At 50.2% G+C, this 15,203-nt stretch overlaps 1 protein-coding gene across 15 annotated transcripts in view; it reads right to left on the reverse strand.

The window, feature by feature from the left end:
* The window catches only part of LOC147116224 (protein MTSS 2-like), a 69,067-nt gene extending 55,655 nt beyond the window's left edge, over positions 1–13,412 (reverse strand). For 4 of the 15 annotated variants that reach the window (XM_085990978.1, XM_085990979.1, XM_085990977.1 and 1 more), the window contains exons 1-3: positions 12,922–13,410; positions 11,485–11,576; positions 10,571–10,645 (exon numbers count right to left, since the gene is read on the reverse strand). In XM_085990978.1, the coding sequence (XP_085847104.1) occupies positions 10,571–10,645; positions 11,485–11,576; positions 12,922–12,971 (217 nt within the window). In that variant the 5' untranslated portion in view covers positions 12,972–13,410. Of the gene's footprint in view, positions 1–10,570; positions 10,646–11,484; positions 11,577–12,921 lie in introns of all 15 variants that reach the window. The other 11 variants (XM_085990987.1, XM_085990992.1, XM_085990986.1 and 8 more) reach the window with 6 other exon arrangements.
* Positions 13,413–15,203: the final 1,791 nt, after the last annotated feature.

Here is a 15,203-nt window from a genome sequence, read left to right on the forward strand (position 1 = left end):
GGAGGAGGCTCGAAGCGCCAAATGGCCTACTCCGGCTCCTACTTCTTATGTTCTACACTGTCCCATCAAACACTCCCGGTCATGTACAGCCTGAGTTAGATACATAGTAAAGTTCCCTCTACACCGCCCCATCAAACACTCCCAGGGCAGGTATAGCACAGGTTAGATTCAGAGTATAGATTCCTCTACACTGTCGCATCAAACACTCCCAGGGCAGGTATAGCACGTGTTAGGTACAGAGTTAAGCTCCCTCTGCACTGCCCCATCAAACACTCCCAGGCTGGGAACAGCACGGGTTAGATACAGAGTAAAGCTCCCTCTACACTGCCCCATCAAACACTCCCAGGGCAGGTACAGCCTGAGTTAGATACAGTGTAAAGCACCCTCTACACTGCCCCATCAAATTCTCCCAGTCTTGTACAGCCTGAGTTAGATACAGAGTAAAGCACCCTCTACACTGCCCCATCAAACTTTCCCAGTCTCGTACAGCCTGAGTTAGATACAGAGTAAAGCTCCCTCTACACTGTCCCATCAAACACACCCAGGGCAGGTACAGCATGGGTTAGATACAGAGTAAAGCTCCCTCTACACTGTCGCATCAAACTCTCCCACGGCAGGTACGGACTGCGTTAGACACAGAGTAAAGCTCCCTGTACACTGGCCCATCAAACACTCCCGGGGCAGGTACAGCCTGAATTAGATACAGAGTAAAGCTCCCTCTGCACTGTCCCATCAAACACGTCCAGGGCAGGTACAGCACGGGTTAGATACAGAGGTAAAGCTCCCTCTACACTGTCGCATCAAACTCTCCCAGGGCAGGTACAGCACGGGTTAGATACAGAGTAAAGCTCCCCCTTACTCTCCCATCAAACACTCACAGGGCAAATACAGCCTGCGTCTCCCTCTGCACTGTGCCACCAAACATCTCCAGGGCAGGTACAGCACGGATTAGATGCAGAGTTAAGCTCCCTCTACACTGTCCCATCAAACACCCCCAGGGCAGGTATAGCACGAGTTAGATACAGAGTAAAGCTCCCTCTACACTGTCCCATCAAACACTCCCAGGGCAGGTACAGCACGGGTTAGATACAGAGTAAAGCTCCCTCTACACTGTCCCATCAATCTCTCCCAGTCATGTACAGCCTGAGTTTGATACAGAGTAAAGCTCCCTCTACACTGTCCCATCAATCTCTCCCAGTCATGTACAGCCTGAGTTTGATACAGAGTAAAGCTCCCTCTACACTGTCCATTCAAACACTCCCAGGGCAGGTACAGCACAGGTTAGATACAGAGTAAAGCTCCCTCTACACTGCCCCATCAAACACTCCCAGGGCAGGTACAGCACGGGTTAGATACAGAGTAAAGCTCCCTCTACACTGTCCCATCAAACACTCCCAGTGCAGGTACAGCCCGAGTTAGATACAGAGTAAAGCTCCCTCTACACTGTCCTAGCAAACTCTCCCAGGGCAGGTACAGCACAGGTTAGATACAGAGTAAAGCTCCCCCTTACTCTCCCATCAAACACTCCCAGGGCAGGTACAGCACAGGTTAGATACAGAGTAAAGCTCTCTCTACACTGTCCCATCAAACACTCCCACTAATGTACAGATTGAATTAGATATCGAGTATAGCTCCCTCTATGCTGTCCCATCAAACACTAAGCCCACATTTACACTTTGCTCCCCACCCATTACCTCTCGATTTCTCCGAGTGAGACTAACACTCAACATTGAATCAGTTCAATGCCATAGGATGATCTTAAATGTTTATCCAATCATAGCACTTGCCCGGACACTGATTGTGCAAGGTGGAATAAATTAAAATAGCAAATATGAGAGAGAGAGGAGAAAAAGCCGTGTCCATCAGATATGTGACTTACCGAGGAGTTCTACAGGGAGGAGTAAAGGGAGAAAGGAAGAGCATCAGAGAAGGAAGATATCCTGAGTGGGAACAGCAGTGTTAGTGACTGAGGACATGTCACAACAGACACATAAAAGAGAGGGCACATCTGGGCAAAGTACCCCACCACATCTCTCCAAAACAAACCTGTACAGCGGGATTGGATCGAGTATCAGCACTCTGAAACAACATCGCACTCCTGCAAACACCACAGCCCAAATGAGCCTAGGCTGGGGTTATTTTACAATCATCAGTCACGTCCAGTTCTACTGATATCTAAACTACCTCTAATAGTAGACAAATGTGTCACCTGAGTATAGAGCAGTGTCCAGTGTCCAGAAAGGAGAGATGTGCTGGGTATAGAGCAGTGTCCAGTGTCCAGAAAGGGGCGATGGGCTGAGTATAGAGCAGTGTCCAGTGTCTAGAAAGGAGAGATGTGCTGAGTATAGAGCAGTGCCCAGTGTCCAGAAAGGAGAGATGTGCTGAGTATAGAGCAGTGTCCAGTGTCCAGAAAGGGGAGATGTGCTGAGTATAGAGCAGTGCCCAGTGTCCAGAAAGGAGAGATGTGCTGAGTATAGAGCAGTGCCCAGTGTCCAGAAAGGAGAGATGTGCTGAGTATAGAGCAGTGTCCAGTGTCCAGAAAGGGGAGATGTGCTGAGTATAGAGCAGTGTCCAGTGTCCAGTAAGGGGAGATGGGCTGAGTATAGAGCAGTGTCCAGTGTCCAGAAAGGAGAGATGGGCTGAGTATAGAGCAGTGCCCAGTGTCCAGAAAGGAGAGATGTGCTGAGTATAGAGCAGTGTCCAGTGTCCAGTAAGGGGAGATGGGCTGAGTATAGAGCAGTGTCCAGTGTCCAGAAAGGAGAGATGGGCTGAGTATAGAGCAGTGCCCAGTGTCCAGAAAGGAGAGATGGGCTGGGTATAGAGCAGTGTCTAGTGTCCAGAAAGGGGAGATGTGCTGAGTATAGAGCAGTGTCCAGTGTCCAGAAAGGAGAGATGTGCTGAGTATAGAGCAGTGTCCAGTGTCCAGAAAGGAGAGATGTGCTGAGTATAGAGCAGTGTCCAGTGTCCAGTAAGGGGAGATGGGCTGAGTATAGAGCAGTGCCCAGTGTCCAGTAAGGGGCGATGGGCTGAGTATAGAGCAGTGCCCAGTGTCCAGAAAGGGGCGATGGGCTGAGTATAGAGCAGTGTCCAGTGTCCAGTAAGGGGAGATGGGCTGAGTATAGAGCAGTGTCTAGTGTCCAGTAAGGGGAGATGGGCTGAGTATAGAGCAGTGCCCAGTGTCCAGAAAGGAGAGATGGGCTGAGTATAGAGCAGTGTCCAGTGTCCAGTAAGGGGAGATGGGCTGAGTATAGAGCAGTGCCCAGTGTCCAGAAAGGAGAGATGGGCTGAGTATAGAGCAGTGTCCAGTGTCCAGTAAGGGGAGATGGGCTGAGTATAGAGCAGTGCCCAGTGTCCAGAAAGGAGAGATGTGCTGAGTATAGAGCTGTGTCCAGTGTCCAGAAAGGGGAGATGGGCTGAGTATAGAGCAGTGTCCAGTGTCCAGAAAGGGGCGATGGGCTGAGTATAGAGCAGTGTCCAGTGTCTAGAAAGGGGAGATGGGCTGAGTATAGAGCAGTGCCCAGTGTCCAGAAAGGGGCGATGGGCTGAGTATAGAGCAGTGTCCAGTGTCCAGAAAGGGGCGATGGGCTGAGTATAGAGCTGTGTCCAGTGTCCAGAAAGGGGAGATGGGCTGAGTATAGAGCAGTGTCTAGTGTCCAGTAAGGAGAGATGTGCTGAGTATAGAGCAATGTCCAGTGTCTAGAAACGGGAGATGTGCTGAGTATAGAGCAGTGTCCAGTGTCCAGAAAGGGGCGATGGGCTGAGTATAGAGCAGTGTCCAGTGTCTAGAAAGGGGAGATGTGCTGAGTATAGAGCAGTGTCCAGTGTCTAGAAAGGGGAGATGGGCTGAGTATAGAGCAGTGCCCAGTGTCCAGAAAGGAGAGATGGGCTGAGTATAGAGCAGTGCCCAGTGTCCAGAAAGGAGAGATGGGCTGAGTATAGAGCAGTGTCCAGTGTCCAGAAAGGGGAGATGGGCTGAGTATAGAGCAGTGTCCAGTGTCCAGTAAGGGGAGATGGGCTGAGTATAGAGCAGTGTCCAGTGTCCAGAAAGGGGCGATGGGCTGAGTATAGAGCAGTGTCCAGTGTCCAGTAAGGGGAGATGGGCTGAGTATAGAGCTGTGTCCAGTGTCCAGAAAGGGGAGATGGGCTGAGTATAGAGCAGTGCCCAGTGTCCAGAAAGGAGAGATGGGCTGAGTATAGAGCAGTGTCCAGTGTCCAGAAAGGGGAGATGTGCTGAGTATAGAGCAGTGCCCAGTGTCCAGAAAGGAGAGATGGGCTGAGTATAGAGCAGTGTCCAGTGTCCAGAAAGGGGAGATGGGCTGAGTATAGAGCAGTGCCCAGTGTCCAGAAAGGAGAGATGGGCTGAGTATAGAGCAGTGTCCAGTGTCCAGAAAGGGGAGATGGGCTGAGTATAGAGCAGTGTCCAGTGTCCAGAAAGGGGAGATGGGCTGAGTATAGAGCTGTGTCTAGTGTCCAGTAAGGGGAGATGGGCTGAGTATAGAGCAGTGTCTAGTGTCCAGAAAGGGGAGATGGGCTGAGTATAGAGCTGTGTCCAGTGTCCAGAAAGGGGAGATGGGCTGAGTATAGAGCAGTGTCTAGTGTCCAGAAAGGGGCGATGGGCTGAGTATAGAGCAGTGTCCAGTGTCTAGAAAGGGGAGATGGGCTGAGTATAGAGCAGTGTCCAGTGTCCAGAAAGGGGAGATGGGCTGAGTATAGAGCAGTGTCCAGTGTCTAGAAAGGAGAGATGGGCTGAGTATAGAGCAGTGTCCAGTGTCCAGTAAGGGGAGATGGGCTGAGTATAGAGCTGTGTCTAGTGTCCAGTAAGGGGAGATGGCCTGAGTATAGAGCAGTGCCCAGTGTCCAGAAAGGGGAGATGGGCTGAGTATAGAGCAGTGTCCAGTGTCCAGAAAGGGGAGATGGGCTGAGTATAGAGCAGTGTCCAGTGTCTAGAAAGGAGAGATGGGCTGAGTATAGAGCAGTGTCCAGTAAGGGGAGATGGGCTGAGTATAGAGCAGTGTCCAGTGTCTAGAAAGGAGAGATGGGCTGAGTATAGAGCTGTGTCTAGTGTCCAGTAAGGGGAGATGGGCTGAGTATAGAGCAGTGCCCAGTGTCCAGTAAGGGGAGATGGGCTGAGTATAGAGCAGTGCCCAGTGTCCAGAAAGGGGAGATGTGCTGAGTATAGAGCAGTGTCCAGTGTCCAGTAAGGGGAGATGGGCTGAGTATAGAGCTGTGTCCAGTGTCCAGAAAGGGGAGATGGGCTGAGTATAGAGCAGTGTCTAGTGTCCAGTAAGGGGAGATGGGCTGAGTATAGAGCAGTGCCCAGTGTCCAGAAAGGGGAGATGGGCTGAGTATAGAGAAGTGTCTAGTGTCCAGTAAGGGGAGATGGGCTGAGTATAGAGCTGTGTCCAGTGTCCAGAAAGGGGAGATGGGCTGAGTATAGAGCAGTGTCTAGTGTCCAGTAAGGGGAGATGGGCTGAGTATAGAGCTGTGTCCAGTGTCCAGAAAGGGGAGATGGGCTGAGTATAGAGCAGTGTCTAGTGTCCAGTGAGGGGAGATGGGCTGAGTATAGAGCAGTGTCCAGTGTCCAGAAAGGGGAGATGGGCTGAGTATAGAGCAGTGTCCAGTGTCCAGTAAGGGGAGATTGGCTGAGTATAGAGCTGTGTCCAGTGTCCAGAAAGGGGAGATGGGCTGAGTATAGAGCAGTGTCTAGTGTCCAGTAAGGGGAGATGGGCTGAGTATAGAGCAGTGTCCAGTGTCCAGAAAGGGGAGATGTGCTGAGTATAGAGCAGTGCCCAGTGTCCAGAAAGGGGCGATGTGCTGAGTATAGAGCAGTGCCCAGTGTCCAGAAAGGGGAGATGGGCTGAGTATAGAGCAGTGTCCAGTGTCTAGAAAGGGGAGATGGGCTGAGTATAGAGCAGTGTCCAGTGTCCAGAAAGGGGCGATGTGCTGAGTATAGAGCAGTGCCCAGTGTCCAGAAAGGGGCGATGTGCTGAGTATAGAGCAGTGTCCAGTTTCCAGTAAGGGGAGATGGGCTAAGTATAGAGCTGTGTCCAGTGTCCAGAAAGGGGCGATGTGCTGAGTATAGAGCAGTGTCCAGTGTCCAGTAAGGGGAGATGGGCTGAGTATAGAGCAGTGTCCAGTGTCCAGAAAGGGGAGATGTGCTGAGTATAGAGCAGTGTCCAGTGTCTAGAAAGGGGAGATGGGCTGAGTATAGAGCAGTGTCCAGTGTCCAGAAAGGGGCGATGTGCTGAGTATAGAGCAGTGTCCAGTGTCCAGAAAGGGGAGATGTGCTGAGTATAGAGCAGTGCCCAGTGTCCAGAAAGGGGAGATGGGCTGAGTATAGAGCAGTGTCTAGTGTCCAGTAAGGGGAGATGGGCTGAGTATAGAGCTGTGTCTAGTGTCCAGTAAGGGGAGATGGTCTGAGTATAGAGCAGTGCCCAGTGTCCAGAAAGGGGCGATGTGCTGAGTATAGAGCAGTGTCTAGTGTCCAGTAAGGGGAGATGGGCTGAGGATAGAGCTGTGTCCAGTGTCCAGAAAGGGGCGATGTGCTGAGTATAGAGCAGTGTCTAGTGTCCAGTAAGGGGAGATGGGCTGAGTATAGAGCAGTGTCCAGTGTCCAGAAAGGGGAGATGGGCTGAGTATAGAGCAGTGTCCAGTGTCCAGTAAGGGGCGATGGGCTGAGTATAGAGCAGTGCCCAGTGTCCAGAAAGGGGCGATGTGCTGAGTATAGAGCAGTGTCCAGTGTCCAGTAAGGAGAGATGGGCTGAGTATAGAGCAGTGTCCAGTGTCCAGAAAGGAGAGATGGGCTGAGTATAGAGCAGTGTCCAGTGTCCAGAAAGGGGAGATGGGCTGAGTATAGAGCAGTGTCCAGTGTCCAGTAAGGGGCGATGGGCTGAGTATAGAGCAGTGTCCAGTGTCTAGAAAGGGGAGATGGGCTGAGTATAGAGCAGTGTCCAGTGTCCAGTAAGGGGCGATGGGCTGAGTATAGAGCAGTGTCCAGTGTCTAGAAAGGAGAGATGGGCTGAGTATAGAGCAGTGTCCAGTGTCCAGTAAGGGGCGATGGGCTGAGTATAGAGCAGTGTCCAGTGTCTAGAAAGGAGAGATGGGCTGAGTATAGAGCAGTGTCCAGTGTCCAGTAAGGGGCGATGGGCTGAGTATAGAGCAGTGTCCAGTGTCCAGAAAGGGGCGATGTGCTGAGTATAGAGCAGTGTCCAGTGTCTAGAAAGGGGCGATGGGCTGAGTATAGAGCAGTGTCCAGTGTCCAGTAAGGGGAGATGGGCTGAGTATAGAGCAGTGTCCAGTGTCCAGAAAGGGGAGATGGGCTGAGTATAGAGCAGTGTCCAGTGTCCAGAAAGGGGCGATGGGCTGAGTGTAGAGCAGTGTCCAGTGTCCAGAAAGGGGAGATGTGCTGGGTATAGAGCAGTGTCCAGTGTCCAGTAAGGGGAGATGGGCTGAGTATAGAGCAGTGTCCAGTGTCCAGAAAGGGGCGATGGGCTGAGTATAGAGCAGTGTCCAGAAAGGGGAGATGTGCTGAGTATAGAGCAGTGTCCAGTGTCCAGAAAGGGGCGATGGGCTGAGTATAGAGCAGTGTCCAGTGTCCAGAAAGGGGCGATGGGCTGAGTATAGAGCAGTGTCCAGAAAGGGGCGATGGGCTGAGTATAGAGCAGTGTCCAGTGTCCAGAAAGGGGCGATGGGCTGGGTATAGAGCAGTGTCCAGTGTCCAGAAAGGGGCGATGGGCTGAGTATAGAGCAGTGTCCAGTGTCCAGAAAGGGGCGATGGGCTGGGTATAGAGCAGTGTCCAGTGTCCAGAAAGGGGCGATGGGCTGAGTATAGAGCAGTGTCCAGAAAGGGGCGATGGGCTGAGTATAGAGCAGTGTCCAGTGTCCAGAAAGGGGCGATGGGCTGAGTATAGAGCAGTGTCTAGTGTCCAGAAAGGGGCGATGGGCTGAGTATAGAGCAGTGTCCAGAAAGGGGCGATGGGCTGAGTATAGAGCAGTGTCCAGTGTCCAGAAAGGGGCGATGGGCTGAGTATAGAGCAGTGTCCAGTGTCCAGAAAGGGGCGATGGGCTGAGTATAGAGCAGTGCCCAGTGTCCAGAAAGGGGCGATGTGCTGAGTATAGAGCAGTGTCCAGTGTCCAGTAAGGGGAGATGTGCTGAGTATAGAGCTGTGTCCAGTGTCCAGAAAGGGGAGATGTGCTGAGTATAGAGCAGTGTCCAGTGTCTAGAAAGGGGAGATGGGCTGAGTATAGAGCAGTGTCCAGTGTCCAGAAAGGGGCGATGTGCTGAGTATAGAGCAGTGTCCAGTGTCCAGAAAGGGGAGATGTGCTGAGTATAGAGCAGTGCCCAGTGTCCAGAAAGGGGAGATGGGCTGAGTATAGAGCAGTGTCTAGTGTCCAGTAAGGGGAGATGGGCTGAGTATAGAGCTGTGTCCAGTGTCCAGAAAGGGGCGATGTGCTGAGTATAGAGCAGTGTCTAGTGTCCAGTAAGGGGAGATGGGCTGAGTATAGAGCTGTGTCCAGTGTCCAGAAAGGGGCGATGTGCTGAGTATAGAGCAGTGTCTAGTGTCCAGTAAGGGGAGATGGGCTGAGTATAGAGCAGTGTCCAGTGTCCAGAAAGGGGAGATGGGCTGAGTATAGAGCAGTGTCCAGTGTCCAGTAAGGGGCGATGGGCTGAGTATAGAGCAGTGCCCAGTGTCCAGAAAGGGGCGATGTGCTGAGTATAGAGCAGTGTCCAGTGTCCAGTAAGGAGAGATGGGCTGAGTATAGAGCAGTGTCCAGTGTCCAGAAAGGAGAGATGGGCTGAGTATAGAGCAGTGTCCAGTGTCCAGAAAGGGGAGATGGGCTGAGTATAGAGCAGTGTCCAGTGTCCAGTAAGGGGCGATGGGCTGAGTATAGAGCAGTGTCCAGTGTCTAGAAAGGAGAGATGGGCTGAGTATAGAGCAGTGTCCAGTAAGGGGCGATGGGCTGAGTATAGAGCAGTGTCCAGTGTCTAGAAAGGGGAGATGGGCTGAGTATAGAGCAGTGTCCAGTAAGGGGCGATGGGCTGAGTATAGAGCAGTGTCCAGTGTCCAGAAAGGGGCGATGTGCTGAGTATAGAGCAGTGTCCAGTGTCTAGAAAGGGGCGATGGGCTGAGTATAGAGCAGTGTCCAGTGTCCAGTAAGGGGAGATGGGCTGAGTATAGAGCAGTGTCCAGTGTCCAGAAAGGGGAGATGGGCTGAGTATAGAGCAGTGTCCAGTGTCCAGAAAGGGGCGATGGGCTGAGTGTAGAGCAGTGTCCAGTGTCCAGAAAGGGGAGATGTGCTGGGTATAGAGCAGTGTCCAGTGTCCAGTAAGGGGAGATGGGCTGAGTATAGAGCAGTGTCCAGTGTCCAGAAAGGGGCGATGGGCTGAGTATAGAGCAGTGTCCAGAAAGGGGAGATGTGCTGAGTATAGAGCAGTGTCCAGTGTCTAGAAAGGGGCGATGTGCTGAGTATAGAGCAGTGTCCAGTGTCCAGTAAGGGGCGATGGGCTGAGTATAGAGCAGTGTCCAGTGTCTAGAAAGGAGAGATGGGCTGAGTATAGAGCAGTGTCCAGTGTCCAGTAAGGGGCGATGGGCTGAGTATAGAGCAGTGTCCAGTGTCCAGAAAGGGGCGATGTGCTGAGTATAGAGCAGTGTCCAGTGTCTAGAAAGGGGCGATGGGCTGAGTATAGAGCAGTGTCCAGTGTCCAGTAAGGGGAGATGGGCTGAGTATAGAGCAGTGTCCAGTGTCCAGAAAGGGGAGATGGGCTGAGTATAGAGCAGTGTCCAGTGTCCAGAAAGGGGCGATGGGCTGAGTGTAGAGCAGTGTCCAGTGTCCAGAAAGGGGAGATGTGCTGGGTATAGAGCAGTGTCCAGTGTCCAGTAAGGGGAGATGGGCTGAGTATAGAGCAGTGTCCAGTGTCCAGAAAGGGGCGATGGGCTGAGTATAGAGCAGTGTCCAGAAAGGGGAGATGTGCTGAGTATAGAGCAGTGTCCAGTGTCCAGAAAGGGGCGATGGGCTGAGTATAGAGCAGTGTCCAGTGTCCAGAAAGGGGCGATGGGCTGAGTATAGAGCAGTGTCCAGAAAGGGGCGATGGGCTGAGTATAGAGCAGTGTCCAGTGTCCAGAAAGGGGCGATGGGCTGGGTATAGAGCAGTGTCCAGTGTCCAGAAAGGGGCGATGGGCTGAGTATAGAGCAGTGTCCAGTGTCCAGAAAGGGGCGATGGGCTGGGTATAGAGCAGTGTCCAGTGTCCAGAAAGGGGCGATGGGCTGAGTATAGAGCAGTGTCCAGAAAGGGGCGATGGGCTGAGTATAGAGCAGTGTCCAGTGTCCAGAAAGGGGCGATGGGCTGAGTATAGAGCAGTGTCTGGTGTCCAGAAAGGGGCGATGGGCTGAGTATCAGGAAACTGGATAATGTTTGAAGCTGCACAGGAACATTTACAACTGTTTCGGTGATCCAGATATGATGCGAGTGTTTGCAAGCTTTAAATTAGTTGTGACATTGTTTTGGAGAGTTGGATCTGATCCAGGTGTTAAGTCACGGCAGACCGATGCCCATGAGCAGGTCACTCACCTTTCCGGGCTTTCTTCTGAAGTTTGAGGGTGTCGGACGATTTCTTCTTGATCTCGTGCCGAGCTCGCTTGTACTCTGTGAGGGAGAAGAAGCAATGTTTCACTCTGCGTAGGGGTTCAGTCCGGACTAACACGCAGGGCTCTGACACCACTGAAACATCAAGAGTGTGTCACGTGGATCAGCATCATAAATCTTGTACCCAGACTGGCATTCCATAGACAGGATTCTATACACTGGGAATGAATGGGAGTGGATTAGATCGATTGGGATTCTATACACTGGGAATGAATGGGAGTGGATTCAATCCATTGGGATTCTATACACTAGGAATATTATGGAGGAATTTGGCATATTTGGATTGGAGTGATAACATATCACAATGAATTCCCATCCCATGGCTGTTCATGAAGTGTGCCCACACTGCATCACTGGAACAGATGAATGGGATACTACTTCAGAGGAGGAAGACACTGTATATTTCTGCATTGAGCATCGAGTTATGGGGGATTTTCGTTTATAAAATTAAATTCAAATATTAGAAATAAGATTTACATGGGAGCTTTTAGCAAAAGCTAAGTGGTCGCTTTACATCTTCTGGATTGCCCGCCCTTTATAGAAACCGCCTGATAATCAGTCCATTGATAGGAATGGGTTCTATAAAGGTCGTGCGATCCACCCCACAGATCACAGCCCAGGGAGAGACAATGAAAATTATCTCCAAACATTTTTTGCACTGAACTATTCAGTGATTTACAAAGCGTCACAGTGTCAACTGCTGGCTGAAAATGGCAAAACATCACAGCCTTTTGCTGAATTCCCTGAGGTCGATAAGGAGCTGAAGTTTTGGATCTTGGCGCTCATCCAAGATCAAATCTACAAATTAGGAGAGGGAGAGAGAGAGTTCACAGTTGTACCTTTGGCATGGTCCTTGTCCAGCTGGTTGGCGGATTTCTTCCAGTCCTCTATCCTCTCCTGCAAAGGGTTGATCAGGCTCTCCATCAGGGCACTAAAGAAAGGAAATGGCAATGTACTGACCATGAGAGAGAGGGGGAGAGAGAAGCAGCATTGGCAGCACTGGCAATGCCATCACTTTATAAAGAGACATCGCTCCCAACAGACAATGATACGGAAAACATTCCTAGCTGCTCTGTGCAACCTTTTCATGAAACCATTTTGTTTTTACTGAGGATGAGAATCTCTCTTTTCCCCTCAACATTCTCCTGAAGGCATGTAACTCTTGTTGGGATACAGTTTCACGGGCGCTGGCCACCCTCTAGCACCTCTCTACGGGGCACATTCCTCATGTGTGAGCCTTGCCCGCATTGGCAACTATTCAACCATGGGGGACATCATAGTCAAATACAACACTCATCTTGCCCGACATCTACGCACGTGAACGGAAAGAGGGAGCTCTGACCGATTTCCTCCTCCCTAACAACAGGCACCCATTGTAGCACCCCTACTCATCCCTAACACCCTGAGCACCTATTGTAGCACCCCTACTCCCCCTAACACCCCGGGCACCCATTGTAGCACCCCTACTCCCCCCTCATCATCATCAGCGACCACTCTAATTCGAGTATGGTATGTCCTTCATCAGTCATCTACTTGTGGGTCTTCAGGTGGCTGTGGAGGCCAATCCGAGATCCACAGACTCTACTACAATGTGGGCATGTAAGCGCCACAGGACTTTACGCTGGCGTGTTGTAGAGGTAAATGTAGATCCCTCTGAAGGACGCCTGTGCGTGGTATCTTTTAGCGTGGGGTGGTTGGTGCACAGCCAGCCACCACACGATCCTTGACAGAAAAGGGGCCAGGGTCCAGTGGCAAGGAAAAACCGAGACGACTGGAGACCCCTCTCTGCTGCAGCCTTCTTCCGCCTTCACAGCCATTGTGGTGCTTCTCGCAGCCCCTGAACCAAAGTGACTCAGAGTTACCACCGTCATCCGCCTGTTCCACCGTTGAGGACTTGGTATGGATCGCACTTCGTCTAACACCCCAGGCACCCATTGTAGCACCCCTATTCCCCCCTAACACCCCATGCACCCATTGTAGCACCCCTAACACCCCGGGCACCCATTGTAGCACCCCTACCCCTCCCTAACACCCCGAGCACCCCCAACACCCTGGGCACCCATTGTAGCACCCCTAACACCCCGGGCAACCATTGTAGCACCCCTACTCCTCCCTAACCCCAGGCACTGAAACCCATTGTAAAACCCATTGCCCAATCCGAGATCAACTAACTCAGCTTACTGTATGACTCAGTACCACAATGGGCAGCCTTTGTCCGTCGAACCCCAGACCAAATAATTTATTGAATCATTAAATCTAAATAATGAAACACTCACTTGGTGAAATGTCGGAGCTTGGCTTCGATGCTCCGATGCCTCATGCACATTCGAGTCAGGGCCGAGCCGATATCCCGTGTGGCACCTGGGAAAAGAAAATGATTTGAATCAGCAGGTCCACTTTCTAGCCCTGGCCAGCAGAGGGCAATAGCAGACAACGTCAGCAACGGACCGCCTCAGTCCTATGGAAGGAGAATAAATCAGACAGAAACTGCCCCAAAGTGATTTAATTAACTTGATTCATAGCTCAAAATCTGTCTACTTGATGGTTCCATTGTGTGGACAGTCTCAGTGCATATACAATGCACACTTAAAGGGGCAGCATCGTTGACCAAGCTTTTAGTCACCTGTCCCACCTCTCAATTGGTGAAGGCATCGAGAAGCTCGAGCACACAGACCACAAGCCCCCAGCTTTGACTCCCACCCAGTCTGTGCTGAGTTAGCTGATCCCAGCCAGGGCAACAGCCGGGTGTCACAGTTGGCCTCAGCAGGGGAAAATCTGCCAGGGTCCCTGCACCCGTTAGTTTATCGAGTGACTGCTGCTGGAAAGTGGATGTTTGGTGTAAGGAAGAATGAACGATGAGGCCTCGGTTTAACGGCTCATTCGAAAGGCGGCACCTCTGACAGTGCAGCACTCCCTCAGTACTGCACTGCAGTGTCGGCCTACATTATGTGCTCAAGTTTCTGGAGTGCGAATTGAACTAACTCAGAGGCCAGAGAGCTACCCAGTGAGCCAAGGTTGATACCAGTATCCCTTGCGTGTGATTTCAACGCACGGGTGATCCTTGTACTGGGTGATGCCACTATTGAACAAACGGCAAAAGAATGTCCTAGAAACAGGTTGTGTGAATATCCTGCACAGTTACGTCTAGGCTTATATTCCTTATCAACTTTTAAAATAATTGCTTAAGGTAAATTAAGTTTATATTTATTAACTATATAAAAAGGAGAAATATTAAATAAACTAATCAAACTCAAAGAGGATAAAACCCCTGGTCTGGGTGGATTGCATCCGTGCATTTTGAAAGAAACTAGGAAAGAGACTGCAGAGGCAATATTACTGTAGGCACTAGTACACATATTTAATAATTTGTTAGAAAAGGTGTAGTGCCAGAGAACTGGCATATTGCTAATGTTAAACCTATATTTAAGAAGGGAGGTTGAACATGTCCTGGGAACTATAGACCAGTCAGCTTAACATCAGTGGTAAGATAGATAATGGAATCCCCACTAAAGGAAAAAACAGAAAAACATCTAGAAACCAAAAATATAATAATGAATAGTTAACATGGATTTCAAAAGGGAAAGTCTTGCTCAACTAACCTCACTGAATTCTTTGAAGAGGTAACAGAGAGAGTAGACAAGGGAGATGTAGTAGATGTAATATATCTAGATTTCTAAAAGGCCTTTGATAAAGTACCACATAATAGACTAATGCATAAGGTCAGAGAATGCAGAGTCAGGGGACAAGTAGCAGAATGGATACCCAACTGGCTTCAAGACAGAAAGCAGAGAGTAGGGGTAAAGGGTAGCTATTCAGAGTGGCAGAAGGTGGAAAGTGGGGTCCCACAAGGATCAGTGCTGGGACCACTGTTGTTCACAATTTATATTAACAATTTAGACTTTGGAATCAAAATGTTTTTTCTAAATTTGCAGATGACACCAAATTGGGAGGGATAGTCAATACTGAGGAGGACTGCAATAAATTACAAGACATTAATAAACTTGCAGAATGGGCATATATTGGCAAATGAACTTCAACATAGATAAGTGTGAGATAATACATTATGGTAAGAAAAATAAGGAGATCACATGGTAAATAAGAATCTAAATGGGGTAGAGGAGCAACATGACTTGGGAGTACAAATATACAAATCACTAAAAGTTGCGACACAGGTTAGCAAGGCCGTAACAAAAACAAACCAAGCACTTGGGTTTATTTCTAGAGGGACAGAATTGAAAAGTTGAGAAGTTATGCTAAACCTGTATCGAACCTTGGTTAGACCACACTTGGAGTACTGTGTACAGTTCTGGTTGCCATATTATAAAAGGATATAGAGGCACTGGAGAGGGTGCAAAAAAGTTACAAGGATGACATCAGAACTGCGAGGGTACACCCATCAGAAAAGGATGAACAGGCTGGTTCTAGAAAAGAGAAGGCTGAGGGGTGCCCTAATAGAAGTCTTTAAAATTATGAAAGGTTTTGAGAGAGAGCATTTCCACTTGTGGGGAAGAGCAAAACTAGAGGCCATCAAGATAGTCACCAAGAAATCAAATACCAG

The sequence above is a fragment of the Somniosus microcephalus genome, chromosome 6 (genome assembly GCF_052327205.1).
Source record: "Somniosus microcephalus isolate GS21.2 chromosome 6, FLI_Smic_1.0, whole genome shotgun sequence".
NCBI lineage: Eukaryota > Metazoa > Chordata > Chondrichthyes > Squaliformes > Somniosidae > Somniosus > Somniosus microcephalus.